We start from the raw sequence: 27,838 nt of genomic DNA on the forward strand, positions 1-27,838 counted from the left end.
AAGAGAAAGGGTTTCAAACTCCACCAGAAAAAGTACGCAAGTTAACAACACCACCTACCTCCAGAATTGGATGGATTAAAAAGATGATGGCCACCCCTTCTTCCTCACAAGAGAAAAAGAAAGTGAAGACAGAAGTGAAGACAGAAGTGAAACAAGAACCGATATCCCCCGCTCAGACATCCTTCTCCTCTTCGACGCCTATTGCTGGCCGCACACGCAAAGCATTGCAATCCAAGAAAATACCCCAAGAGAAAAAGAGTAGCATCCTCCAAGAGTGGGTGTCTTATTAACACACCAACCAACACAAAAAAAATGGAAAAAGTCTTAGCCAGCATTTACTACGATCCCTCGCATCCTGCAGGTTACGCAGGAGTTCAAAAATTGTATCGTGCTGCCAAAACTCGACTGAAAAGTCTCCGTTTACCTCAAGTGCAACGATGGTTACAAGAACAAGCTACTTACACTTTACACAAACCCATTCGACGCAAGTTTGCCAGAAGTCGCACCCGAGTGGAAGGCATCGATCATCAATGGCAAGCCGATTTAGCCGATGTCTCTCATTTGGCCAGCTACAATCGTGGCTACAAATATTTGTTTTGTGTCATCGACGTCTTTTCCAAATTTGCCTGGGTCGTGCCCTTGACTTCCAAATCGAGCAGCGAGTTAGTGCGAGCCCTGCAACGAGTGTTGAAACAAAGCGGTCGTCACCCTCTTCGATGGCAAACGGACAAAGGTACCGAATTTCTGAACCAAGCTTTCCAAAAAGAATTAAAGAAACGTGACATTCATTTTTTTACCACCGAGAATCCCGAAACCAAAGCCAGCATCGTGGAACGTTTTCAACGCACTTTGAAAGAACGCATGTGGAAATATTTTACGCATCACCACACTCTGAAGTACATCGACATCTTACCGCACCTGGTGCAAGCGTACAACCAATCTTACCATCGAAGCATCGGACGTGCCCCGCAAGACGTGACTCCCGACAACGAAGTGTTGGTGTTTGAGCGCCTGTTTGGTACGTCCCCGACGAGGGCTGTCCCCAAGAAAAGTGGAGAGTTGGCCGTAGGAGATTGGGTGCGCATTGGCAAAACCAAACGCACTTTCGACAAAGGTTACTTACCTAACTGGACGAACGAATTGTTTCGCGTCACTGGACGAGTGCATGGCCGTCATCCTGCCGTCTATAAATTGGAAGACATGAACGGAGAAGTGCTCAAAGGAACGTTTTATTTGCCCGAGTTACAACGTGTCACCAAAAAAGAAGACGACGTGTACGACATCGAAAGCATTCTCGAACGCAGAACCCGTAAAGTGGGCAAACGACGTGTCAAAGAAGTCAAAGTACGTTGGAAAGGATATCCACCCAGTTTTGATTCTTGGATCGATGCTTCGCAAGTCATCGACTATAAAAAGAAGTGACCATCATGCCTTTTCACACAGCAGACGCAGCTACGTCGACCACTCCTCCTTCCCCTAGTTCTTCTGTGCAAGATTTACAAAAACAACCCTTGTGGGTGTGGTGTGGAGAACGTGTGCCTAAAACGCAAATCGTCTTTTTCTGCCAAATCTTCGTGGTGTATTGTGTCATCGGGACAGCCATTGCCAATCTGAGTTTGCAACAAGGAGACAAACAATTGTGGACCATTTTATTGAGCAGTTGCATCGGTTACCTGCTTCCTAATCCCTCCCTGAAATTCACCTCGAACGGGAACCCCGGGAACCTTGTGTCCAGTGCCAGTGCCAGTCACCACTTCAATCACAACCAGAACCCCATTTTAGACGGAGACACGCCTCTGACGTCCAGTAATATCCCCTCGGACAGCCACAGAACTCTGGAATTATGAGTCACCAAAACCAATTTTACTTAACTTTACCCAGTGACAGTTCCATGGAGGTGTTTCCCAAGAACACGTTGTGCTGTTACACGGCCAAATTACCTCAGGCCATCCAGTTAGATCACGAAGCCCATTGGGAAGTGGCTTTAGTAGAAATGATTCACCCGACCCAAGTCCTCAATGTCCTTCCCAATCAAAATTTTTTTGATGTGGAAGTTCATGACGAGCAAATGCAACAGTGGATGGATAGCAATGTCAAATATGACAAGAAAACCCGTACACAAAAGTACACCACCTATCACTTGTTCATTTCCCCAGGCTATTATTTTAGTGGTCAACATTTGGTCAGCACCATAACCTCCAGGTTTAATGTCGTGTTTCTGAAAGCTTTGGAGCATGTCAACAAAAATGTCACCATGGAGTACCACAAAGCAGCTCGTCGCTTCTTGATGAAATTTGAACGAAGTAAAATCGTGTCCATTTTATTTTGTCCTGAATTGTTTGACATGTTGGGCGGAGACATGGACATGAGAAAGGCCATGCTCAAGAAAAACGAATTACCCATCGTTTACGACAACGAGTCTTTTAGCAAGTTATTTCGTGTCCCGGTAGAACTGAACCAAGGACTGAATTTGATGTTCGTCTATTCCGATGTGGTGGAGTACAACGTGGTGGGACACACCTCCGTACCGTTACTGCGTGTCATTCCTTTCAAAGTGGATTCTGCCACGAACGCTGACGAGGAAGGTGGAAACACTTACCACGTCCACCGCGAATTTGTCCATCCTCACTATTTGCCTGTCAGTAAGTCGTATTTGGACACGGTCAACATTGCTATAAAAGGAGATCTGGGACAAAATATTCCATTCACCAAAGGAAAAGTCACGGTGAAACTCCATTTTCGAAAACGGTTCTCTCACGACTCGTAAGTAAGTCATGTATCCAGTGTACCGAGGGGTTGCTCGACAGCGAGGACACGGTTTAGGAGACATGTTAAAATCGGCCTTTCGTTCGGTGGCCCCGGTGTTGAAACCGATGGTGACACGCGGATTGCACGCCTTGAAAGATGCGGCACTGACGCAAGGCAAAGAATTTCTCCAAAATGTCATCATCGACAAACAAAACCCTAAAGAAGCCTTCATGAGGGCAGGCAAAAATGTCTTGCTGCAAACGGGCAAAGACATTTTAGGCCAACGAGAAACACCTATAAATGCCCTGCACGCTAACGAGTCAGGCATTCAGCAAGGACAAGGCAGAAAGAGACGACGAAGAAAACACCCTTTCACCAGACTTCAAGCGAGAAAGGCCAAGAAAAGAAGAACCGTTCGAGACTTAGACGTTTTCGATTATTGAGAAAAGAGACAAAAAAAAAATGATGCACCGAGAATCTTGCGCCTGTTCCAAGACGGAACTGGATCTGTTTGCCATGCCCCCTACCATGATGACCATGCAAGAATCCCAGTGGGTGGAATTTCACCCCGTCTCCTCACTGACCGATTCCGCTCCCATCGAGTTTGAAATCAAAGGACAGCCCGAAGATTACATCGATCTGAATAGCAGTTACTTGTACCTGAAAGTCAAAATTCTAGATAAGACTGGAGGTGCTATAGACGATGAAGCAGTAGCTCCCGTCAACAATTTCATGCATTCCTTGTTCAGTGGAGTGGACTTGTACTTGAATAACAAACTGGTCAGTAGCAGCATGGATACTTACCCTTATCGTGCCTACCTGGAAAATCTCTTGACGTACGGAATAGATGCCAAGAACACTCATCTCAATGCCTGTGTGGTATGGGAAGCTGACGAACCTACCAAGTTTGAAATATTGGAAACTGATGAAAAGAAAGACAACAATGATGGATTTCTAGAACGAAGAAAGAGAATCACGGGAGCCGACACAAGTTTAGAACTGATGGATCGTTTGCATTTGGACATGTGGTTGCAAGAAAAGTATTTGCTGAACGGGGTGGATGTCCGCCTGAGACTGAATCGTAGCAGTGCCGCTTTCCATTTGATGGCTGATAGTGACGGTTACAAAACCAAAATCCTACAAGCCAGACTCTACGTACGCCGTGTGGAAGTGTTACCTAAAGTGGGAAACGACATCAGTCAGACGTTGAGTAGAACGACCGCCAAGTATCCCATACGACGCGTGGAAGTGAAAACCTTCACCATTCCCAAGGGACAGCGATCCATGATCGAAGATCATCTGTTCCAAGGACAGTTACCCAAACGTTTGATCGTTGGTATCGTCGAGAATACAGCCTTCAACGGAGCTGCCGAAAAAAATCCTTTCTACTTTCAACACTTTGGCGTGTCCAAAATCGAAGTCAGTCGCGATGGCAAGACCTTGTGTACCCGACCTTTCGAACCTGACTTTACCAAGAAGAATTACTTGAGATCGTACTTGTCCCTGTACGAAGCCACCGGACAGTTAGGAACCAATACCAGTCACGCTATTACGTACGAGGATTATGCAGGAGGCTACGCTTTGTGGGCTTTCGATTTCACTCCAGACCAAGGCAGCGACGAGGGACATTTCCACCCTATAAAATCCGGCCAGATTCGTGTGGAAATTCAGTTTAAAGACCGAGACCCTGATGAAACGGTGAACGTCATCCTGTATGCAGAATTCGATAATACCATAGAAATCAACAGTTTGAGAGAAGTCATCCTAGATTACTAGAAACCACGGAAGACTGTTATCCCTCTTTACCTACTGGAGAAACTTTTAGTGTTGGATTATTGTTAAAAAATGTTAGAGTTGTTGTTGTTTAGTGTTAAGTGATTTTTGAATAAAAAATTTTGTGTTTTGAAAAAATTGTTTGATGTTATATTGTTGGATTATTGTTAAAAATGTTAGAGTTGTTGTTTAGTGTTAAGTGATTTTTGAATAAAAAATGTTGTGTTTTGAAAAAAATGCCTTTGTCTTTTGTTTAGCTATAAGAATGTTGGATTGATGCTCTTTCATTTCTTACTATCCCTCTCATGACACTCACTGAACGTTGCGACTCAAAAACCGTGTGGGGGATGTTTTCCTTCACGTCCGCGCTTTGACTTTAAGAACCGGGTTGTTTCCAGTCTAACCATCCATTGTCGACTCATCCTCCTAAGAAGATGTGCTCCAAACTAGCTAAACTCAACGAAGCCTACGTGAATTTGCATAGGGTCAGACACAGTCTGATACCGAAGCCAGAAGAAATAGAGAATGTGAGAATGTTAAAAATCACTGAAGACCTGATAGAAGAGCTCTTCAGAGAAGAAATGAACAGGGAAAAAGAAGAATGGACAGAGAAGTACAGACTTCAGAGACAGCAGCAACAACAACAACAAGAGCAGCAGCAGCAACCTGAAGCTGACAGAGGCTTTGTCGATTGTCGTATCGACACCAAAGAGTTCTTCTTCTCTTTCCGAAGAAGCAGACCTATCGCCAGAAAGTCTATCCTCAGAGGACATCGCATTCTTAGAAACTAAAAAGAATGCCATAGCAAACAAAAAAAAACCAGCCCTTATCAGGGCTACCCAATACTCTAGAAAAGAAATAACAATCGATTTGCCAATGTGTGTAGGTAGAGTAGTGTGAAAATAAACACTAACTCTTTTTTTAAAAAAATGTGAGGGTATGTGTTTGTGTGTTTGTGTTTGTAAGTGGTTAGGTAAGTTGGTATGGATAGTAGATTAAAATGATGTCTTTTTTTTGGTGTTTGAGGTGTAAATTTGGGGTTAGATTGGATTGCTTTGCATATGTGGATAGTCTATTGAAGTGATTTATAAAAAATTTTAAAATAGTGATGGGTAGCATAAAAAGTGAGTGAGTGTTTCTTTTAGGTCCGCGCGTTGTTGTTTTTTGGTCATGATGTAGGTAAGATCAATTTTATGTTTTTAGGGGATGTTTTCCTTCACGTCCGCGCTTTCACTATAAATTGAAACTCGTTCGGCAGTCCAGCTACCCCTGTTGATTGATCAACACCAAAAATGAACACGAGACTGGAGAAACTGTTGGAACTTCATGTGCATCTGGAATATGCCAGGCGCATATTAAATGAACTGGCCGCGGAAGCCATTGTGGAGGAGGGAAGGATAAGAGAGGAGGAGGAAAGAAGAAACAAAGAAGAGGAGGAGAGAAATATAAAGAAGAAGAGGAAAGAAGATACAAAGAGGAGGAGAGAAGATACAAAGAAGAGGAGGAGGAGGAAAAGGAGAGAAGAAGAAGAAATTTCAGAATCCCAGAGAGCGAAAATTGGGATTCTGAAGCGACATATCCTGCCTCTGCTCTCTCCCCCAAAAAGGTAAAAAGTAACTGGGGGACAAGATGTGTATGTGGCGCCAGGCCTGGAAGGTGCCACCATTAACCAGGTGTCCATGAAGTTCCAAACAAAAAAACAGCCCTTTTCAGGGCTACCCAATACTTTAGAAAAGAAATAACGATCGATTTGCCAATGTGTGTAGGTAGAGTAGTGTGATTATAAACACTAACTCTTTTTTAAGATAGTGTGAGGGTATGTGTTTGTGTGTTGGTGCTTGTAAGAGCTCAGGTATGTTTGTGGGAATAGTAGATTATGGGTTTCTTTATTGTTTCTTAGCGTAGGTGAAGAGTATAGTTAGGGTTCTGTAAGCGCTCACGTACGATTGTGTGGATAGTAGATTATGGATTAGTTTATTGTTCTTAGCGTATGTGTCTGTGTGTTTGTGTTTGTGTGTTTGTGTTTGTGTGTTTGTGTTTGTGTTTGTACCCGCTCACGTACGATTGTGTGAATAGTAGATTATGGATTTGTTTATTGTTCTTAGCGTATGTGAAGAGTATAGTTTGGGTTTTGTAAGCGCTCACGTAAGATTGTGTGGATAGTAGATTATGGATTTTGTTTATTGTTTCTTAGCGTATGTGGAGAGTATAGTTTGGGTTTTTATTATATGAAATGAGAAAGTATAGTTTGGGTTTTATTATATGAAATGAAAACGTAGGGGGATGTTTTCCTTCACGTACGCGCTTTAAGTATAAGAACCCATAGTATTCGTCGTTCAAACCATTCTGCAAAGAATAAAAAAAGAAGATGGCTTCTAACCAAATGGACAAAATACAAACATTACAAGACGTTTTAGACAACTTAGGAATGATGGAGCAGATGTTAATAAGACTGGTTGAAGACCATTATTCCTATAGTCCCCATCGTGTAAAGATGGAAATTAATAACTTAAAAAAGGTAAAGGACAAGATTAGTGGTGTCATGAAAGAGATAAAGGAGGAGAAGGAGGATGAAGAGGAAAGAATAAGAATAAGCAAATGGAACGAAAAGATTGAAAAAGAAGAAGAAAATGAGAAGAGGAAGAAAGAAGAGGAGGAAGAGAAGAAGAAGACAGAAGAGCAGGAGAAAAAGAAAGAGAAGAAGAGAAAGAGTGTTGGAGATAAAATAAGAACTTGGTGGAGAAAAAGAAGAAATTAGAAGCAGAAGAAGAAGAAAACCCAAAGGCCCTTTTCAGGGCCAGCCATATTTCTCGAAAAGAGATAGCCTTTCCATTGCCTACCCTTTTTTAAAATTTAAATTTAGATTTAAATTTAAATTTAAAAATTTTTTTAAAAAATCCCAAAAGCCCAAACTCTATTCCCCATGTTAATTTCCCCTTGTCGCTAGAGAGACCCACACTATAGTTCCATGTTAAATTCCCTTTGTCGCTAGAGTGACCCACGATTTTTCTCCATGTTAATTTCCCTTGTCGCTAATCTGACCCACGATTTTTCACCATGTTAAATTTCCCTTGTCGCTAATCTGACCCAGGGGTCTCTGTAATGCTAATTCCCATTGTCGCTAATGTACCCCACTTAACTACTTATGACAAACTTTTCTTGCTGTAGAAATATAATAGAGTATGACACACTCTCCTTGCTGTAGAAATAGACCACAGAGTATGACACACTTTTCTTGCTGTAGAAATATACTAGAGTATGACACACTACCCATGCTGCAGAAATAGACCAAACAATATGGTACACTTTACAAGCTTTACAATGAAAATGTCATAATTTTAAAAGGCAGAGACAAACTCTAATGCCAGTCCAAAACAATGGTACAAAGAATATGTTTTACAATAATTGTGTACGGTACATATTTTAAGTCATACATTGGCATACAGTACATATTTTAAGTCATACAATGGCATACAGTACATATTTTAAGTCATACATTGGCATACAGTACATATTTTAAGTCATACATTGGCATACAGTACATATTTTAAGTCATACATTGGCATACAGTACATATTTTAAGTCATACATTGGCATACGGTACATATTTTAAGTCATACATTGGCATACAGTACATATTTTAAGTCATACATTGGCATACGGTACATATTTTAAGTCATACATTGGCATACAGTACATATTTTAAGTCATACATTGGCATACGGTACATATTTTAAGTCATACATTGGCATACAGTACATATTTTAAGTCATTCATTGGCATACAGTACATATTTTCCCTCATTTAATGTTACGCAGTATATATTATACCTAATACAATGTTAATTTTGTAAACGTTCAAAAAAATATTGAAGGAAAAGACGTTATAATCATAGCAGCCATAATTTTCAACTTTCGTTTTAATACTTAATTTTAAAGCCAACTAATTTTGAGGATGAGTGTATTGCTATGTGCCGTGTTACAAATATTATACGTTGGTATTTGATCCTATTTAACAATTCAATCCAATGGGAAGAATAGCTCTATGGAATATTCTACGTGCATATGTAATGATTACACATTACATTCTTTTCAGCTCTAGCCGTGAATTAGGCCAAGGTCAACTTAAAATACAAGATCCCAAAGCTATAAAAGTGAAAGGTAATATATGTCTTTTAACACTCACCTCCATCTTTTTCGTTCCAAACACTAAGGGATAAACTATTTTCTTTGCTTTACAAAAAACATCTTATCAATTTTGTTACTATAAATAACTCTGAGGATGCTGCGTCTTTTTGTACACTGAGATTAAACATCGTCTAAGTGACGTCATTTGCCGATTGATACATTTAAGCGTTTATAACAATTAAGAGCTCTGCGCACAACTGTCATTAACAGGGTTTCCATCTTATAGTTCCGTGAAGCATGCAAATGTGAATTTGAAGGCACTTCAAACTAATATTGTCATTTTTAAATTCCAGATTTCAAAAAAAATTGTAAGACAAAACATTATGGGCACATTTTTTCTTTAACTTAATATAATGTCTTCCATTCTATGGCGCCATCTGGTGATCACCGATTAAAGTCAGTAATTATTAATTCTTGCATCTTACGGTTATTATTCATTATTCATATATAAAATGTGATAAATTGTTTCTTTTTGGATTGCCTCGGTGTAAATATTATAATGCCCACAGCTTCGAAATATTATCTCTGATGATCTTAGTTCATTTGGTGCGACAAGACGGGTAGTTATGAGTTTACTTATTATTTATATTTGGATTGTGTAGATAACCCTGATGATGCATTATCTTTTATATTTCGTATAAGTATTTATACAATTTATTCAGATTTCAAGAGTACGTCCTTTGTTATCCAGATTTCGACGAATGTAAAGAACGCAGAGGTGATTACAATGACTGCTCTCCACTGGCATGGTGTATTAATACCAAGGCGTCCTACATGTGTTCATGCCGAAAGGAGTACATGGATGTGTCCCATAATACAACAGTCAGACCCGGAAGGATATGTATAGGTATAATCAAACTCGAATGAAAATGAATTGAGAAATGGCCCCAATCACATATTATAAAAATCTACGATATTGACCTCAGAGTCCATACATTTCTCCATACGTTAGATGTACGCACAACGAAGTTAAATATCATGGAGCCATTGAAGAATTTACTAAAATTATTTTCCCCTCGCTTGTCAAATGTAAATAATTTGCATGTACATCCAGCGTCAAATCTAACTCTAAGTTTATGCGCATAAGTTCGATTTTCGTACTTAGAAATTTCTGGAAACTGGTCACATGATCACATGCTGTACGTCTAATGTGTAAGTGTCAAGGCATAATAGAAGCTGAAGAAGTGCTTCTGAGAATTTGAAAATTCTCAACACGTACGTTTGTGAATCAACACATACGTTTGTATATCAACACGTCCATTTGTGTATCAACACATACATATGTGTAGCAACACGTACGTTTGTGTATCAACACGTACGTTTGTGTATCAACACGTACATTTGTGTATCAACACATACATCTGTGTATCAACACGTACGTTTGTGTATCAACACGTACGTTTGTGTATCAACACATACATCTGTGTATCAACACGTACATTTGTGTATCAACACATACATCTGTGTATCAACACGTACGTTTGTGTATCAACACGTACGTTTGTGTATCAACACGTAAATTTGTGTATCAACACATACATCTGTGTATCAACACGTACGTTTATGTATCAACACGTACGTTTGTGTATCAACACGTACGTTTATGTATCAACACGTACATTTGTGCATCAATACGTATATTTTTGTGAGAGTCAGCTCTGACACTTCTGAAGAGTAGATTTCCTTCACTGACAAACAAGATCACAAAATTAATTTGAACATAAATAATATTATGTAGAGACAACTGCCATTTTATTGGGATGGAAAAGACATTATATTTTGAATAGTGAATATGAATACGAATTGCATCTTGAGATTAGTTTTTGAGATAAAAGCAAACAAGGTAAAGTTCCAAAATGATTGAAGTACACATTATTACACAAAAGACAAGATTCCAGTCTGGCCCCTTGTTGCACAAAATCAGAGATTCCTGTATAGCAAATTATGAGTACAAATTTAAAGAAAAAGATTTGAAATGGAACCTATGAGAGAAAATTGAACATTTAAATATTTCGAAAGCTAAACATTGTCGATAAGGTGAATGGTTGTTCGTTAGGCCCATTCATATTGTTATAATTGCAAAAAGTTATATAAATAAAACCGAAATTCAAGAAATAGTTAACGAAACTGTAAGATATTATAAGAGATCTGTTTAATCCAGTTATCACATGATGTATTTTCAACCAATCAAAATCTTTGCTAGAGAGGCTCTACATACATTTGTAACTGTTGTTATTTATGTCATCTTTGCAGATCCACCAGAAACTACTACTCAAAATGAAGCGTAAGTATTTTCTCTAACACAAGCAATTTTCGATCGTGTGCACACGGGTTGTCGAAGGTCTCTTGCATTTTATATGTATCTATATCTTAATATTGGGATAATAGATTTCCATAAAGTGTCACATATCATAGACAATATATTTCCATAAAGTGTCACATATCATAGACAATATATTTCCATAAAGTGTCACATATCATAGACAATATATTTCCATAAAGTCGTGCATATCATAGACAATATATTTCCATAAAGTGTCAAATATCATAGACAATATATTTCCATAAAATGTCACATATCATAGACAATATATTTCCATAAAGTGTCACAAATCATAAACAATATATTTCCATAAAGTCGTGCATATCATAGACAATATATTTCTATAAAGTGTCAAATATCATAGACAATATATTTCCATAAAATGTCACATATCTTAGACAATATATTTCCATAAAGTGTCACATATCATCGACAATAAATTTCCATAAAGTGTCACATATCATAGACAATATGTTTCCATAAAGTGTCCCATATCATCGACAATATATTTCCATAAAGTGTCACATGTCATAAACAATATATTTCCATAAAGTGTCACATATCATATACAATATATTTCCATAAAGTCGTGCATATCAATAATTCATATTGCTATGAAAATATCGTCCGATTCTTAGGATCGTTACAGACTCCATTATTGCTAATACTTTAAATTGTAAAACTCTGGGATGTGTAGTTGATACAATACAACAGTTTCCTTGCTTAGTAGAAAGAAATAAAAATGTGTGCGCTTGATAATTATTAGCTCACTTGTCTGTTAGACCAAGTGAGATTTGGTAGGGCCTTTTCTCAGTAATCCGTCTGAAATCAGTCAACACTTGTTATTTTTAAATTTATCTAGAATAAAGAACTTCGGACCATTGTCAATTAAAAATAAGACGTAAACATATCGGTATTATAGCAGATATTGCCAAACAGTCTTCACATACGGCCGTCATTACTAAAAGCAAAAATCTTTAAACATTTTTTCCAAAACTGCTGAACAAAAATTTATCAAAATCGAAAGAATGCATCCTGGTATAAAGACGTTTGATGTTTTAAAAATTGGACTATCAACCAAGACAGCCTAAACCAAAAATTACAAAACCCGTTCTTCGTTCATCTATTGTTCTCAACTTCTTCTCATAACCCGCCAGACCACTATATACCAGTGTTGGCCCGAAACATCCCGCCGTAAAGCCTCTCATTTTTTTTTACAGCTAATTCCTTCCATTTGATACGACTGATGACGTTTATTTTCTTACAGTGTTAAGAGTCTATGCTCTCAAAATAAATACCAGAAAATATTGAAGAGAACAAGCTTTGTAAAATTTAACAAATAGTTTATTTCCCTAGAATGCAAAGTGAAAAATGAGAAAAAATGAACTTAAGTTTCTACGAGTTAAATCAAGAAATAATCCAAGAATTATAAAACACAAGTCCTAGTAATAAAAAGTCCTGAATGAAACTGAGTTCAAGTCCCTATGAAATCCGAAATTGAAGGTGATGACGTCAGTTATAGTCAGCGTTGTACTGATGTGTCAACAGTCTCTTGTCGAAACACAGCTTTGAAGTCAGTATAAATTCCAATGAATGTCTTTATCCAAGAATTTTGTCAGTGCACTTGTGTATTTCCAGAGAAAACAATCACTCGAATTAACTTGTTACAATATAATACAACTGAACGTGTCCAATGTTTTAAGCCCAACTGGCTAGCTTTTTCAAAACATTAGTTATACGATTAACTAAGCCGCAAAAGAGATTCCCGGATGAGGGTCAAAAGTTCACTCTTCTGAAAAAAATAGAAGTTTGTTACCAATTAACACATATTACTTGTCACGAAGTCCAGGTATGACCTTGACCTAACTTAATGTTTCTTACTCTGAGAAAGATAAAAATAAAATAAAAATTTGTTGTCCAAAACTGTCTCTGATTTTGGAACAATGTCAGCAACTAGATATAATGTTTCTCTTTATTAGTTGTTATATAAAAATTGAAATAAAAAATTAAAAACAAAATCTAAAATGTCAATTATGGACGATGTCAAATCCAGTAAACAATGTCACATTACAGTAGCATGTGATGGAATAAAAAACTAAAACTAACAGACATAGCATTAAATCTACTTAACAATATACGTAACAACAGCTGATGCCTTTCATTTTTGTACAGCTGATGCCTTTCATTTTTGTACAGTTGATGCATTTCGTTTTTTGTACATCTGATGCCTTTCGTTTTTATAGGGCTGATGTCTTTCATTTTTGTACAGCTGATGCCTTTCATTTTTGTACAGCTGATGCCTTTCATTTTTGTACAGCTGATGCATATCGTTTTTTATACAGCTGATGCATTTCGTTTTTTGTACATCTGATGCCTTTCGTTTTTATAGGGCTGATGTCTTTCATTTTTGTACAGCTGATGTCTTTCATTTTTGTACAGCTGATGCCTTTCATTTTTGTACAGCTGATGCCTTTCATTTTTGTAGGGCTGATGTCTTTCATTTTTGTACAGCTGATGCCTTTCGTTTTTATAGGGCTGATTCTTTCATTTTTGTACAGCTGATGCCTTTCATTTTTGTACATCTGATGCCTTTCATTTTTGTACAGCTGATGCATTTCCATTTCTGTACGACTGATGCCGACCAGCTATCAAGTACATCCGCAAATATGAAGAAGAAAAAAACCAACAGAAAAACGTATAAACGACTTCTGAAAAACGCTGAACAGAATTTACTAAACATTTTGACAAATTATGCCGATCCACCACCCTCTATCAAAAATGGCCGATAAGACTAAAACAGAAAACCATTTAAACAACGTCAAAAGTCCCCTAACATAATTTGACTAAACGTAATAAAAATATCCTGGCAAGAAAATTATAAAAACATTTACACAACCCCAAAAAATGATGGTGATGTGCCATCAAATCTTGGTGAAGAGACGACCCCACCCCCAAGAATCCTTAAAACAACTGTTTTCGTAACATGCAATCAACAACATTGGAAGAATTTCAACAGAAAGCACCCTATTGATACAGATTTCTTATCCAACTGCTCATGTATTTGATCTGAGTCACACTCGGGTCTCTTGTTAATGATCGCTTAATGCCCATTTCTTTAATTTAACAGATCCAAACGCCATTCTTTTGATAAGTTGGTGCATTTTCCAAATTAATGTTGAATGATTGTCGTTATCGTTGTTGTTTATATTCATTCCAGATGTTCAAGTGGAAATTGCGAGACCCGGTGGGAATGTAAGTGAACAATATCATTTGCCCCAGAACCGAGCAATGCAAAAAAGCTATATTAAACTCAATTGTTGTATAAAACAATTAGCTGTATTTACAATTTTGGTAATATTAGAAACTAACTACGATAGAGTTCAAGAATCCCATACAACGAATAGCATTTGGAATAATCCTCTATAACGCTCTGAAAACTTTGCATTAGACAAGCCAAACTAACCGACTGTTGACAACCAATACATTGGTCATATCTTTTGCTTCCAATGTCATTAGCTGCTGAAAAAAGCCGTGTTAACTCGCACTGCTGCCTGCTGGATACTGTATGCATGACATTACCTGACCTGAGGCCTCAAACGTTGCATCTGCCTTGTGTCAGTCTTTATCCTTCCTTTATTCACCGGTCGTTTCTTTTAAGCTCCTGATGCACCCATGACCATCACAAGCGCTGATCCAGCTTGCGTGCTACGTCAGATGTCTCTGTTGTATATTGCATGAATGTAACCAGTGCATGACAGTAAATCTCATCCTGAATTTGTACTTGACCTTGTACTTGACCTTTAACATAGTATGAACATACTCGCGAACTTGAATGATATTATAAGTGAATGGTAGGCTATATTTTACAAAATTTATCAGAATTTCCGGAGATCTAAATGTGTTTGTGTATGTGTTAATAACCCTGATATATATGAATTAATAACCATCGTACCAATGCGAATTAACTATTTCATTGCGATTTAATAACGAAAATGATCTTGTTGTTGTTATTATTTTTGGGTTTAACACCATTTTTCAACACACGATAGGCTATACATGGCGGCCAGTAATAATGGAGGAGGAGGAACCCGGGAAATCCCCGGAAAGAACCACATACCCTCGAGAAGTTACTGGCAAGCTTTCTCACATACCCACATTGGCCGAATCCGAGACTCGAACCTACGCAGAGGTGAGATGGCGGTGATCCCTAACGGAGAGCGCTTTAGACCACTCGGCCACTCGGGGCCCCGACAATGATCTCTTTGATCTCATTGTATCTTAGCTTGAAAGGTTTATGAAATTATTCGAGATTTGACATGATATATAATATTTTGGAACGTTGCTCGAAAGTTCGATAGTTTCTCGCTGCCATGTGATGATATTCATGTTCTATTACCACGCTTCCATAAAAGTTGAAAGTTTTATTTATAATCTCTCTCTGTTGAATGCTTTAACACACACACACACACACACACACACACACACACACACATATATATTGCTGAAAATTGTTACTATAATTATTATAGTATATGATACATTAGGTATGTATCTGTGATATTATTCCAGATTTTTATATTTTAGGGATAGTGCTAGCTCTTGTGGTGTTTGGAATATTACTATTCATCTTCATCGGATACGAGATTTTCGAGAGAAAGAAGAAATTAGAAAAAAGGTTGGTAATCATCATCGCACATTCATTATGCATCCAACGTCTGTTTATTTTACTGTATTAGATATTGTCGATAGGTAGTAGCAATTACATAATAAAAACGACAACCATGTACACATATCTAAATTAACCACTATAATGTAGGTAGTCTTTGGTGTTTTTTGTCAATGTTGGTCATTTTGTTCGGTTGAATGTGTTAACAAGCTTTCTTAGGTTAACAAATACATGCATGGTCTGGGTATGTCCACTAGTCATCTATTAAATGTAATTGTACAGTAGTTCGTAGGAAGGATGACTATTTAAATGTAATAGTGCAGTAGTTCTTTGGAAGAATGACTATTTAAATGTAATAGTGCAGTAGTTTTTTGGAAGGATGACTATTTAAATGTAATATTACAGTAGTTCTTTGGAAGGATGACTATTTAAATGTAACAGTATAGTAGTTCTTTGGAAGGATGACTATTTAAATGTAATAGTACAGTAGTTCTTTGTAAGGATGACTATTTAATTGTAATAGTACAGTAGTTCTTTGGAAGGATGGATATTCAAATGTAATAATACAGTAGGCCTTAGAAAGGAAGACTATTTAAATGTAATAATACAGTACTTCTTAGAAAGGGAGACTATTTAAATGTAATAATACAATACTTCATAGAAGACTATTTAAATGTAATAATACAGTAGTTCTTAGAAAAGAAGACTTTTTAAATGTAATAATACAGTTGTTTTTAGACAGGAAGACTGTTTAAATGTAATAATACAGTACTCCTTAGAAAGGGAGACTATTTAAATGTAATACTACAGTAGTTCTTAGAAAAGAAGACTATTTAAATGTAATAATACAGTTGTTTTTAGACAGGAAGACTGTTTAAATGTAATAATACAGTACTCCTTAGAAAGGAAGACTATTTAAATGTAATAATACAGTAGTTCTTAGAAAAGAAGACTATTTAAATGTAATAATACAGTAGTTTTTAAACTGAAACACTATTTAAATGTATCAGTACAGAGTAGTTCATAGAAAGGAGGACTAATATGAATGGAGTTGTATACACCAGGGTAAGATTTTTCCATTCTTTGGCAGCATTTTCAGAGTTGATTAAATGCAGTGTATTCTGTCTTATGCCCAGCGTTATTGAGATTTTTGTTACATGTGTGTTCTGCCTTGCGCCCAGTGTTATTTAGATTTTTGTTACATATGTGTTCTATCGTTATGCCCAGCGTTATTGGGATTTTTGTTACGTGTGTGTTCCATCGTTATGCCCAGCGTTATTTAGATTTTTGTTACAAGTGTGTTCTGTCGTTTTGTCCTGTGTAATTATGGATTAATGTTGCCTGTATATTCTGTCGTTATGCCCAGTGTTAATAGATTTCTGTTACTCGTGTAGTCTGTCTTTATACCCAGTGTTAATAGATTTCTGTTACACGTGTGTTCTGTCTTTATGCCCAGTGTTACTTAAATTTCTGTTACACGTGTATGCTCTCTTTATGCCCAGTATTACTTAAATTTCTGTTACACGTGTATTATGTCTGTATGCCCAGTGTTACTTAGATTTCTGTTGCATGTGTATTATGTCTTTATGCCCCGTGTTATTTAGATTTCTGTTACACGTGTATTCTGTCCTTATGCCCAGTGTTACTTAGATTTTTGTTGCATGTGTATTATATCGTTAATTAGATTTCTCCTACATGTGTAATCTGTCGTTATGCTCGGTTTAATTTTGGATTTTTGTTGCATGTGTATTGTGTCTTTATGTCTACTGTTATTTGGATTTCTTTTGCATGTTATCTTGTCTTTATGCCCAGTGTTTTTTGGATTTATGCTGCTTGTGTATATCGTCCTTGTGTCCATTGTTATTTGTATTCCTGTTGCATGTTACTTTGTCTGTATATCCAGTGTTATTTGTGTTTGTGTTGCATTATATTTTGTCTTTATGCCCAGTGTTATTTGGATTTCTATTGCATGTGTCTCTGGGGGCCCCGAGTGGCCGAATGATCTAAAGCGCTCACCGTTACGGATCACTGGCATCTCATCTCTGTCTGCGTGGGTTCTAGTCTCGGGCTCGACCAATGTGGATATGTGATAAAACTTGCCAGTAGCTTCTCGTGGGTTGGTGGTTTTTTCTGGGGTTTTCTCGGGTTCTTCCTCCAGCATTTATACTGGCCGCCAAGTAAAGCCTATATTGTGCTGAAAAATGGCGTTAAACCCTACAACAACAAGCATGTTTATTTTGTCTTTATATCCAGTATTATTTGGATTTCTGTTGCTTTCTTACAGACACAAATCGCAGTAATAGATATTTCACATGTAAGCTTCATTTATCACAAAAGATCACTAAAGTTTAAACAATATTTTTTTGCAAATACGTGTGTAGTAAAAACAATAAGGAAAGCAGCTTGACGTCCTCAGAATTTTTCGTGCATGTAGATCTCGTGCATGCAGATCTCGTGCATGTAGATCTCGTGTATGTAGATCTCGTGCATAGAAGTAGTATATGGGGGCACTTTACGGACAATGGGAATTAGCATTAAAAACACCCTTGGGGCACTTTACGGACAAGGGAAAATTAACATGGAGAAAAATCGTGGGGCACTTTACGGACAAGGGGATTTAACATGGGAATAAATCGTGGGTCACTTTACGGACAAGGGGATTTAACATGGGAATAAATCGTGGGTCACTTTACGGACAAGGGGAATTTAACATGGGAATAAATCGTGGGTCACTCTACGGACAAGGGGAATTTAACATGGGATTTTTTTTAAAAAAAATTTTAAAAAAAATTTTTAAAATTTAAATTTAAATTTAGGCAATTCAAAGACTATCTCTTTTCGAGATATATGGCTGGCCCTGAAAAGGGCCTTTGGGTTTTATGTTAATGTATTCATTAACATAAATGGCACCGCATTGGTCTTCTTCTTGTCCTTAGGCTGCGTCTTACTGTTGGTCCGTACATCAGCACTCTTTTCAGGCATCCTTGTCTTTCGACGTAGATCCTACGTATCCACAGGCTGGTGTTTGTCCTGTGGACAACTGTCCACTTGGCTCGGACATACATGAGCATGTCCGTCCGGAACATCATGGAAGACACAAGGGTGGATGACTCAACTGTGGTCCACATCTTGAAGCGACGAGAACAGGTGAATCAATGCAGTGAACGGCGCTTATTTATAGGCGGAGGAAGGATTGAAACGGATTGAGTTCATTTACCAATCCTAACACGCGTTACAGAATTCAGTCAGCTCGCATCCAATCCGAAGAGAGCAGTCTGTGACGTCACGTAGTCAATATAGATTCGCTAGCGCTTGTGTGCAGTCAATCTATGCGACAGTGATTCAACATGACGGAAACTCAGAAAACGATCCAGTGGGGTGCACCAGCAGGGGAGACTGCCCAAGGGAACCCGGACTTACTTTCAGAAGAGGTGAATTGGGATTTTGTGGATTTTCTCTCCTCGCAAGAATTTGTTCCGGAACCTTCGTTACTTTCTTCATTACCGCAAGTGGAGAATTTTAGACAGAGACAGAAAGAAGAATTGGAGAAATTTATACAACGACAAAAGGAAGCGGAACAGACTTTTCTCCTACAGCAACAGCAACAAGAAGAAGAGGTAAGAAAAAAACAACAGCAACAGCAGCAAGAAGAAGTAGCAGCAAAGAAACAAGAGGGTGAAAATCAAACGGTCACGGTACTGTTGGACATTTTAGCGGAGTTAAGAAGTCTGAAACAAATGTATCAGACTTCTTTATCACGACCGAAGAGAATACGACCTTCCCGAGCCAAACATGTCAACCCTGTGACTAAGCCTACCGTACCACCCTTAGTGATTTCAACCCAATCATTATCATCATCAACATTACGCAGTCCAGAAGTAGGCCTTGGCCGTGGCAAAGGCTTAAGGCAGTTAAAATTGATTGCTTAAACTCACCCCTACACCATGAAGAAAAAAGGCCCTTTTCAGGGCCACCCACATTTCTCGAAAAGAAATACAATTTCAATTTGCCAATAACTCAAAAAAAACTCACCCATTTTACCCTTTTAATACGTGTCTGTGTATGAGTGCGTGAGTGTAGCTTCTTATTTTAAAATCACAACTCAAAGACACTTACCTTATATCATTCATTTATTCTTTTCTCCATTTTTTACAATCCAATTCACAATTTATAACACAACACTTTAATAAAAAGTTCATTAATTTCTTCTTTTCTCCTTGTTTAGTCTCTCTGTTTTTTGAATTTCTTCACCGTCACACTCTTTTCCTCTTCTTCCTCCTCGCTTTCTTCCCTTCTTCTTTTTTTCTCCTGTTTCTTTTTCTTCACCTGTCTTCTTTCTTCCTCAGAAGAATCCCTCTCTTCCTCTGAAGAATCCCTCTCTTCTTCTGAAGAATCCCTCTCTTCTTCTGACTCCTCTTGTTTCTTTTTGGGGCAATCTGGAGACCAATGTCCTTTTTCTTTACAATAATAACAGGTATCTTGACTTTTGTCTTTTTTATCTCCTGTTTTTTTTTTTCTTTTTTGACGGTCTGGACACTCTGAAGACCAATGCCCTTTCTTCTGACAGATATAGCAAGTATCTTGACTTTTATCTCTAAAGGAAGGAGAGTAGTCCGTAGGCTGGTCTGAAGAGAATTTTCTAATGACCCCTCGCAAAGCTCTGACGAAACGTTCCATCTGGTTAGTCTCTTCCATCGTTGTGCTCGGCTCGAGAGTGAAATGAATAGTGAAAGGACAAGACACACACCCTTTTATATACGCTGGTCTGCTATGACTATAAAGTAGTTTATGGTGTTTGAACTTGAGTCATTTGACTTTTTGCTTTCAAGATGAAACGATCCCATTCATTCGAGAAGAAAGAAGAAGAAAGTAAGAGGCAGAAACGTGATCTATCGCCTCGTACCAGGGCTGAAATCTTGGCACAAATTCATGCCAGTGATTTTGAAGAGGACATGAGTGAACCAGAATCCGAACCCTCTAAACCAAGTTCATCACCCTTAGTTAACCCTGAAAAGTACTATTCCATTCGAGAGACGGAAAAGCGCTCCTCTAGAAAATTTAGAACCACGGCTTACAAATACACGGTGAAGTTTAAAGATTTCAAGGCTGAAGTGCCGTTAGAGAAAGCAGAAGTGTTCATCACTGAGGTGTGGGATTCTTTGCTCACTGCACTCAAGCAACAATGTCAACCCAAAGAAGACGATCGCTTGAGACTTTCCGTACAACACGACGGTTTGAAATCCCCTGTTTGGATCGAGTTTAGCACCCCTGCAGAATTAACTGCTTCCAAAGTCATGGACAAGATTCAACACGTACAACAATCTAATGATCAGTTTGACATCACCGATGGTAAAGCCACACTGGACATGACCCACGTCTCTCCTCCTCAAGGGACAGGACGCAAAAAGATGTTATTGGTGGACGACCTTCGCAACACCAAAAAGAGTCTCGTCCGAATTAGCAACCCTCATGACCAGATGTGTTTAGCCCGTGCCATCGTGGTGGGACGAACCTATGCCAACAAGAACGACACGGTAGAATGGAAAAGAACCTGGGACACTATTCAACGTTCCGACCGAGCTAAACAACGAAACGAAGCAGAACTCCTGTTGCAACAAGCTGGCCTGTCCAAAGACACACCCTGTGGCATTCCTGAGATGCAAAAATTGCAAGATGTCCTAGCTCCACGATATACCTTGAAAGTGCACCCTCAAGAAGTGCGCGGACCTCTATTGTTTCGAGGGCAAGACTTTAAGGACGGAAAATACATTCATGTCTATTATCACGATGAACATTTCGATACCATTACCAGTATCACCGGATTCCTGAAATACAGTTATTACTGTGAGAAATGTGACCATGGTTATAACAATCGAGAGCAACACAAGCATTGTGGATCGAAATGCACAGGATGTTTGGCCTCTTCACCCTGTCTGAGCGAAGAACCAGTGCCTTGTTCCACTTGTCTGCGCACGTTTGTCAGCCCTACCTGTTACCAACAACATCTGAAAACGCAAGGTTCACAGAAGAAATGCGCTTGTCAACTGCTGAGATTGTGCTCTACGTGTGGACAAGGCATACGTACCAATAGTGTCAAGGCACACGTATGTTCAGGAAAGAAAAAATGTCACATTTGTCACCACATCGTGGACTTGGAACACCAATGTTACGTGCAAAAATACCAACCCCCACCAGAGAAAGAGGACGGTCACAAGAAGAAAGGCAATTTCATCTTTTTCGATTTCGAATGCATGCAAGAAACCGGCATTCACATTCCTAATTTCTGCGTGGCTCATCGAGCGTGCGAGAAGTGCATTCAAGAACCTATCTTCAGTCATTGCCCTCACTGCAGCAAGATACCCGGAGGGCGTGAAAAAATCTTTCGGGGACCCAACACGTTAGCCGATTTTGCCCAATGGGTCTTAGACCCCATCGACAAGACGTGGAGCCAAGAGGACATCGAACGTTACCGAGATTGTCATCGCCATGCCACAGTGATGGCTCACAATTTCTCCGGATACGATGGACAGTTTCTTTTGAGGTACTATACGGAACAAGGCACCGAACGTCCTAAAGTGACTTTGAACGGAGCCAAAATCATTTTCATGCAAGTGGGACAAGTACAGTTTAAAGATTCGATGAGCTATTTGGCCATGCCTTTGAGTCGAATGCCTAAAACGTTTGGAATGACAGAAATGGCTAAAGGGTACTTTCCACACTTTTTCAATACGGAAGCCAATCAACACGCCGTTCTACCCCATTTACCTGAGGCTCACTATTACGACCCCGACAACATGCGTACCGAACAACGAGAAGCTTTCTACGCTTGGTACCAGGCTCACGCCTCGGACCCTTTCGACTTTCAGGAAGAAATGCTAAAGTATTGTCGTTCCGACGTGGACATTTTACGACGTTGCTGTGGAAAATTTCGAGAACTGTTCATGGAACACGGAGGGGTCGATCCTTTGAAAGAAGCTTGCACCATTGCCAAAGCGTGTTCCTTAGTGTATCGACAACGATTCATGCCTGAAAACACCGTGGCTGTCATCAGTCCTCAAACGACCCACTTTGTCAAACGTCAATACTCGGTCAAAGCCCTACGCTGGTTACATTACTTGTGCGACAAGGAAGACAAGTGGATTCAGCATGCCCGCAACGGAGGGGGCGAAAAGACCATCGGAACATATTCGGTCGATGGCTGGGACTTAGAAAACCCCAAGATCGTGTACGAGTTTAACGGTTGCTTATTTCACGGATGTCCCGTCTGCTACCCTGACCGTGACACTAAAAATCAGTTTTTACAACGGACCATGGAAGACCTGTACCAGGACACTTGTCAGCGACGCTTGAAGTTAGAACAGCAAGGATACCAAGTGGTGGAAATGTGGGAACACGAATACGATCACCGCTTGAAAATCGATCCCGAGTTTAAACGTGTCGTGGAAAGTTACAAGCTGATGGACCCCCTGAACCCGAGGGATAGTTTGTACGGAGGAAGGACCAATGCCACCTGTTTGCTGTACCAAGCCGACGAAGAGAAAGGAGAAGAAATCAAATACTTGGACGTGTGTTCGCTGTATCCCTACGTGTGCAAATATTGTCACTTTCCTACAGGGCACCCGCGATTGCTGACGGAACACATCGACCTGGTCAACATTCGACAATACGAAGGCTTGATCAAGTGCAAAGTTTTGCCTCCCACGAACCTCTACCATCCCGTCTTACCTCACCATTGTCAAGGCAAACTGATGTTTCCCTTGTGCCGTACTTGTGCCGAAACGTGCAACCAAGACCAGCCTTGTCAGCACACCCAGGAAGAACGAGCCTTGACGGGAACCTGGGTCAGCGTAGAATTGTTCAAAGCTATGGACATGGGATACCAACTGTTAGAAGTGTACGAAATTTGCCACTTTCCCAAGACACAACAATACCACAAGGGTGACCCTACTCAGAAAGGCATTTTCGCAGACTACGTGGATGCCTTTTTGAAACTGAAGCAAGAAGCCAGCGGCTATCCTTCCTGGTGTCACACTCCCGAAGACCGAATAAAATTCAAAGAGAAATACTACGAACAAGAGGGCATCACTTTAGACCACATCGAGAAAAACGAAGGCAGGCGATCGTTTGCCAAAGTGATGTTAAATTGCTTGTGGGGTAAAATGGCACAACGACCGTGTTTACCCAAGACGGAATATTTGACAGAACCTTCCCGCTACTTCCAGATGATTCACGACAAAACCAAATACATGAAACACGTGGACGTCGTTCGAGAGAATTTGATCTTGGTCAATTACGAAGAAGATCTGGACTTTGTACAAGACGACCCTTTTGGAAATGTCATCATTGCGGCTTACGTGACAGCCCATGCCCGCTTAAAATTGTATGAAGCTTTAGAACTGTTAGAAGAACGCGTCCTGTACTTTGACACGGACAGTTGCATCTACATCGATCGACCGGGTCAGCAACACCCTAACATCGAAGGAGACCGTTTAGGAGCCTGGACAGACGAGCATCCCGACGACAAGATTCTAAGTTTCGTCAGTGGCGGTCCCAAAAATTACGGCTACGAATACCGGGACAAACAAGGAGAAGTGCACACGACGTGCAAAGTGAAAGGACTGACTCTGAATTATCGTACCAGTCGAGTGGTCAACTTTGGGGTATTGAAAGAAGCCTTGCAATCGGGAGAGGATGGAAACTTTAAAGTGACCACTCACCAACCGAACAAGATTGTACGTTTACCCACTCACCACATCGTCAGTCGGCCCTTGGAAAAAGTCTATCAAATCGTGTACCAGAAGCGAGTTCGACTTCCCAATTATTTCACCTTACCGTATGGACACGTTGGTATAAAACATTGGTTGTAAGAGGATAGTTACCCCACCAGAAAGATGACTTCGCCACAGCAAGAATCGAGTGAGAAACCCGATGAGAACTCCAAGTTCAAACCCTACCATTTTCCAGTCTTCTTACCTGACTATTGTGATTGTGCCCGTCGATTGGACACGTTTCAGAAATGGCCTACGGATAGGGAAGGATTACCTTCTTCGCATGTTTTAGCTAGAACAGGATTTGTCTACTTGGGACCTGAGTCAGGATTGGGATACGAGGTACAGTGTTTCGCTTGCGGACTGAAGTTACGAATGGATCTATGTATCTATAAAGATTCAGCTATTCTGGAGCATACTCGATGGTCTCCGAATTGCCCTTACCTTTCTATGGCCTTTCCACCCATCACACTACGGTACAATGTTGACGGTACCTTAGAGACGGTACCTTCCAGAACAGGACATAAAAAACGTAAAAAAGGAAAGATGTACAAGTTGGAGACTGCATTGAGACTAGTATAAAAAGGGCTATGGTCAAGATCGATAGTTCATTGTGACTACCAAGACCGAGCGAACAAGATGAATACTTTGAAAAAGACATCGTTCCAGTTTGGGGATTGTAAAAAAGTTGTATCTTCCTCTAGTGTGACTAATATTGGATGGATAAGACCCATGCATTGCGACGGAAAATGTCCGGAAGGAAACTGCGATTGTCCATGTGGTTACCATTGTAATTGCGTAACGGAGTTTGCAGACGAGTGCGATTGTGAGCCTTGCGATGGGACCGATGCTGTACCTTGTGACCTGAGCGATGCCGTAAAGCATCATGGGAACTTTAGTGCCCCTACCCCTGTCATGGAAAGTGATGCTGTGCGTGTCAAACCTGTGGGATGCGAAAGCGATGCTGCTCGTCCTCTTGGACATTTTACTGGGTTTCGTTTTAAAGGGGAATGTCCACCTTCACGTTTACCTCCCTACGGATGTCATCCAGCCCTGAGCAAACTCCTGCCCATTTCACTCAACCCTCATCGAAACGAACCTGTGAAAAACGAATATTCGTTTCCTGTGCGTTTGTCGGAATACTGCGACTTTGAAAATCGTCTTCAATCGTTCAAAGGAAAATGGCCAAAGTATCTGGGAGGACCGACCCCCGAAGAATTAGCCAGAGCCGGATTTTTCTACTTGGGCGAAGGAGATAAAGTCAAGTGCTTCAGTTGCGGTGTGTCACTTCACCACTGGGAACCGCAAGATTCGGCCTACGTAGAACATGCTCGATGGTCACCGAATTGTCATTACTTACCTTTAGTGGGACCGAGACATTGAAGTAACTTCTTACCATAATCATCTGTTCATGGATACTTTACAAGAGAACATTCGTGCTTTGCCTGTGGAGTTGAGAGAACGCATTTACCGAGAACTGGTCAAAATACAAGTGAAACGTAAAGAACAATTGCATCCGATACGTCACCGGTGTTTGAACCACTGGTACCTGAAGGCTATACAAGGACTGATTCAATTGAAAGTGTTCCATCGGACAGACATTGATCAACGATCCTCTAGTTTTAAAAAGGATTGGTTTGGTATGGACGATTGTAGTTACATCATTGTAAACGTACTGCATCGAATTCCAGAGGAAGAGTTAACGAATTACCAACATCTTAAACACAATGTCAACTTGGTGAAAGAGGAAACTTCTGAACGAATTGTAATGTGTAGATTAGTGACTCAACGATTTAAATTCGACACTGAAGTGAAACCATGTTTGTGCAAAGAGTACATTTCTTGTGTCAGACCAAAGAGGATTTAGTATGACCTATTCATGGATACTTTACAAGAGAACATTCGTGCTTTGCCTGTGGAGTTGAGAGAACGCATTTACCGAGAGCTGGTGAAAATACAAGTGAAACGTAAAGAACAATTGCATCCGTTACGTCACCAGATCTTTAACCACTGGTACCTGAAGGGTATAAGAGAACTGATTCGTCAGAAATTGTTTCAGTGGTCAGACCTTGTTCAATACTTCCAGGCCCCCGATGATTCACGTGTTGATCATTTTGGTTACTTCGAGATTCACCTAGAGCAACCCATTGAGGAAGACGAGGTAAAGGATTACCAACATATTTTACGTGGAATCTACTTAGCGGAAGAGGAAACTTCTAATCGAACTTTGACGTTTCGGTTACAGTATGCAAGATTTACATTCCCCACTGGAGAACGAAGATCACTGGCTAGAAAGTACGTGTATTCTTTTCGAAACAAAGAGACTATAAAAACAGGCAGTTATGCCACGACTTATGTCGTATGTCATCCAACAGATTCCGTGGAAGGAACTCAATGACCATATTCAAACCGTGGATCATTACCATCGATTATTACAAGAACTTTATCCATTCAATTTGGGACGACAAGTGGTGTGTGTCTTAGTGACTTGTTTTTTGGGATTTCGTTTACCAGCCGATTCTTTGTGGACTCTTTACGATCAGTACTTACCACCTCCATGGCCTTAAATGGTCACGAAAAACTCCTTTTGCTCAAAGCCTTGCGTTTTCATCTGGATACTTCTCGACCTCTACGGGAAAAAAAGATTCGTCAACTTTTAGCTACCCAAGACGTGTATGACGATGTGTGTGTAGCTTGTGACTTACATCCCCATTGGACAGATGTCCGTGCCTGGAAAGAATGGGATTTTGAGGCTTGGACCCAAGAAGTGGCCCAGTATGCACGAGAGTTGTTCAAGGAAAAAAGTTACTTTTCAACCCGTGTTAGTGACGGTGCCAGAAGAACCCGTCACCCAGGACAGGACTGTCGTGGACAGACCTGAAAGACCCTTTCGGGAGGACACTTGTGTGACCTTACCCCCTGTTGAACTGGTTAGAACATTACCCAAAAGATGTGATTGTTGTACAGACACTTGTGTTTATTCCACGTTCATCGTTATCATGTGCCTTTTATCCTTGTACTTAAGCCTTTGGCTTTTATGTATTTTTGTCTTTCGTATTCATGTTTGAAAAAAAACATTCAATAAACGTGTTCTGAAAAAGTATATAAACTCTTGTCTTGTTTGTTTTCGTGTCACAAGTGACATTTCTCACACCATGGCTACCTTTGCTGTCTCTGCTCCCTCTTCCTCTACTGTCAAAGTCATCGACGAACACTTAGATCGTGCCAGTTGGGAGGCTTTGTATCTTCGCCATCCCTTTAACATGCTCATTGCTGGACCTAGCGGTTCAGGCAAAACCGAATTCGTCAAACGTTTGATCGAACATAAACATCATTTGATCGATCGGCCCCCTCAACGGATCGTGTGGTGTTA

The 27,838-nt window shown here is 39.7% G+C and overlaps 1 protein-coding gene across 8 annotated transcripts in view; it reads left to right on the forward strand.

Annotated features, from left to right (window-relative positions):
- LOC149791158 (uncharacterized) overlaps nt 1–27,838 on the forward strand; it is a 179,669-nt gene that overhangs the window by 139,108 nt on the left and 12,723 nt on the right. For 4 of the 8 annotated variants that reach the window (XM_089969609.1, XM_089969604.1, XM_089969612.1 and 1 more), the window contains 4 exons: nt 8,617–8,681; nt 9,400–9,555; nt 10,962–10,992; nt 15,616–15,706. In XM_089969609.1, coding sequence (XP_089825735.1) covers nt 8,617–8,681; nt 9,400–9,555; nt 10,962–10,992; nt 15,616–15,706 — 343 coding nt within the window. Of the gene's footprint in view, nt 1–8,616; nt 8,682–9,399; nt 9,556–10,961; nt 10,993–14,248; nt 14,284–15,615; nt 15,707–16,707; nt 16,763–27,838 lie in introns of all 8 variants that reach the window. The other 4 variants (XM_089969607.1, XM_089969605.1, XM_089969606.1 and 1 more) reach the window with 3 other exon arrangements.

Source organism: Sinohyriopsis cumingii, chromosome 9 (genome assembly GCF_028554795.1).
Source record: "Sinohyriopsis cumingii isolate HCF-2022 chromosome 9, ASM2855479v2, whole genome shotgun sequence".
Lineage (NCBI taxonomy): Eukaryota > Metazoa > Mollusca > Bivalvia > Unionida > Unionidae > Sinohyriopsis > Sinohyriopsis cumingii.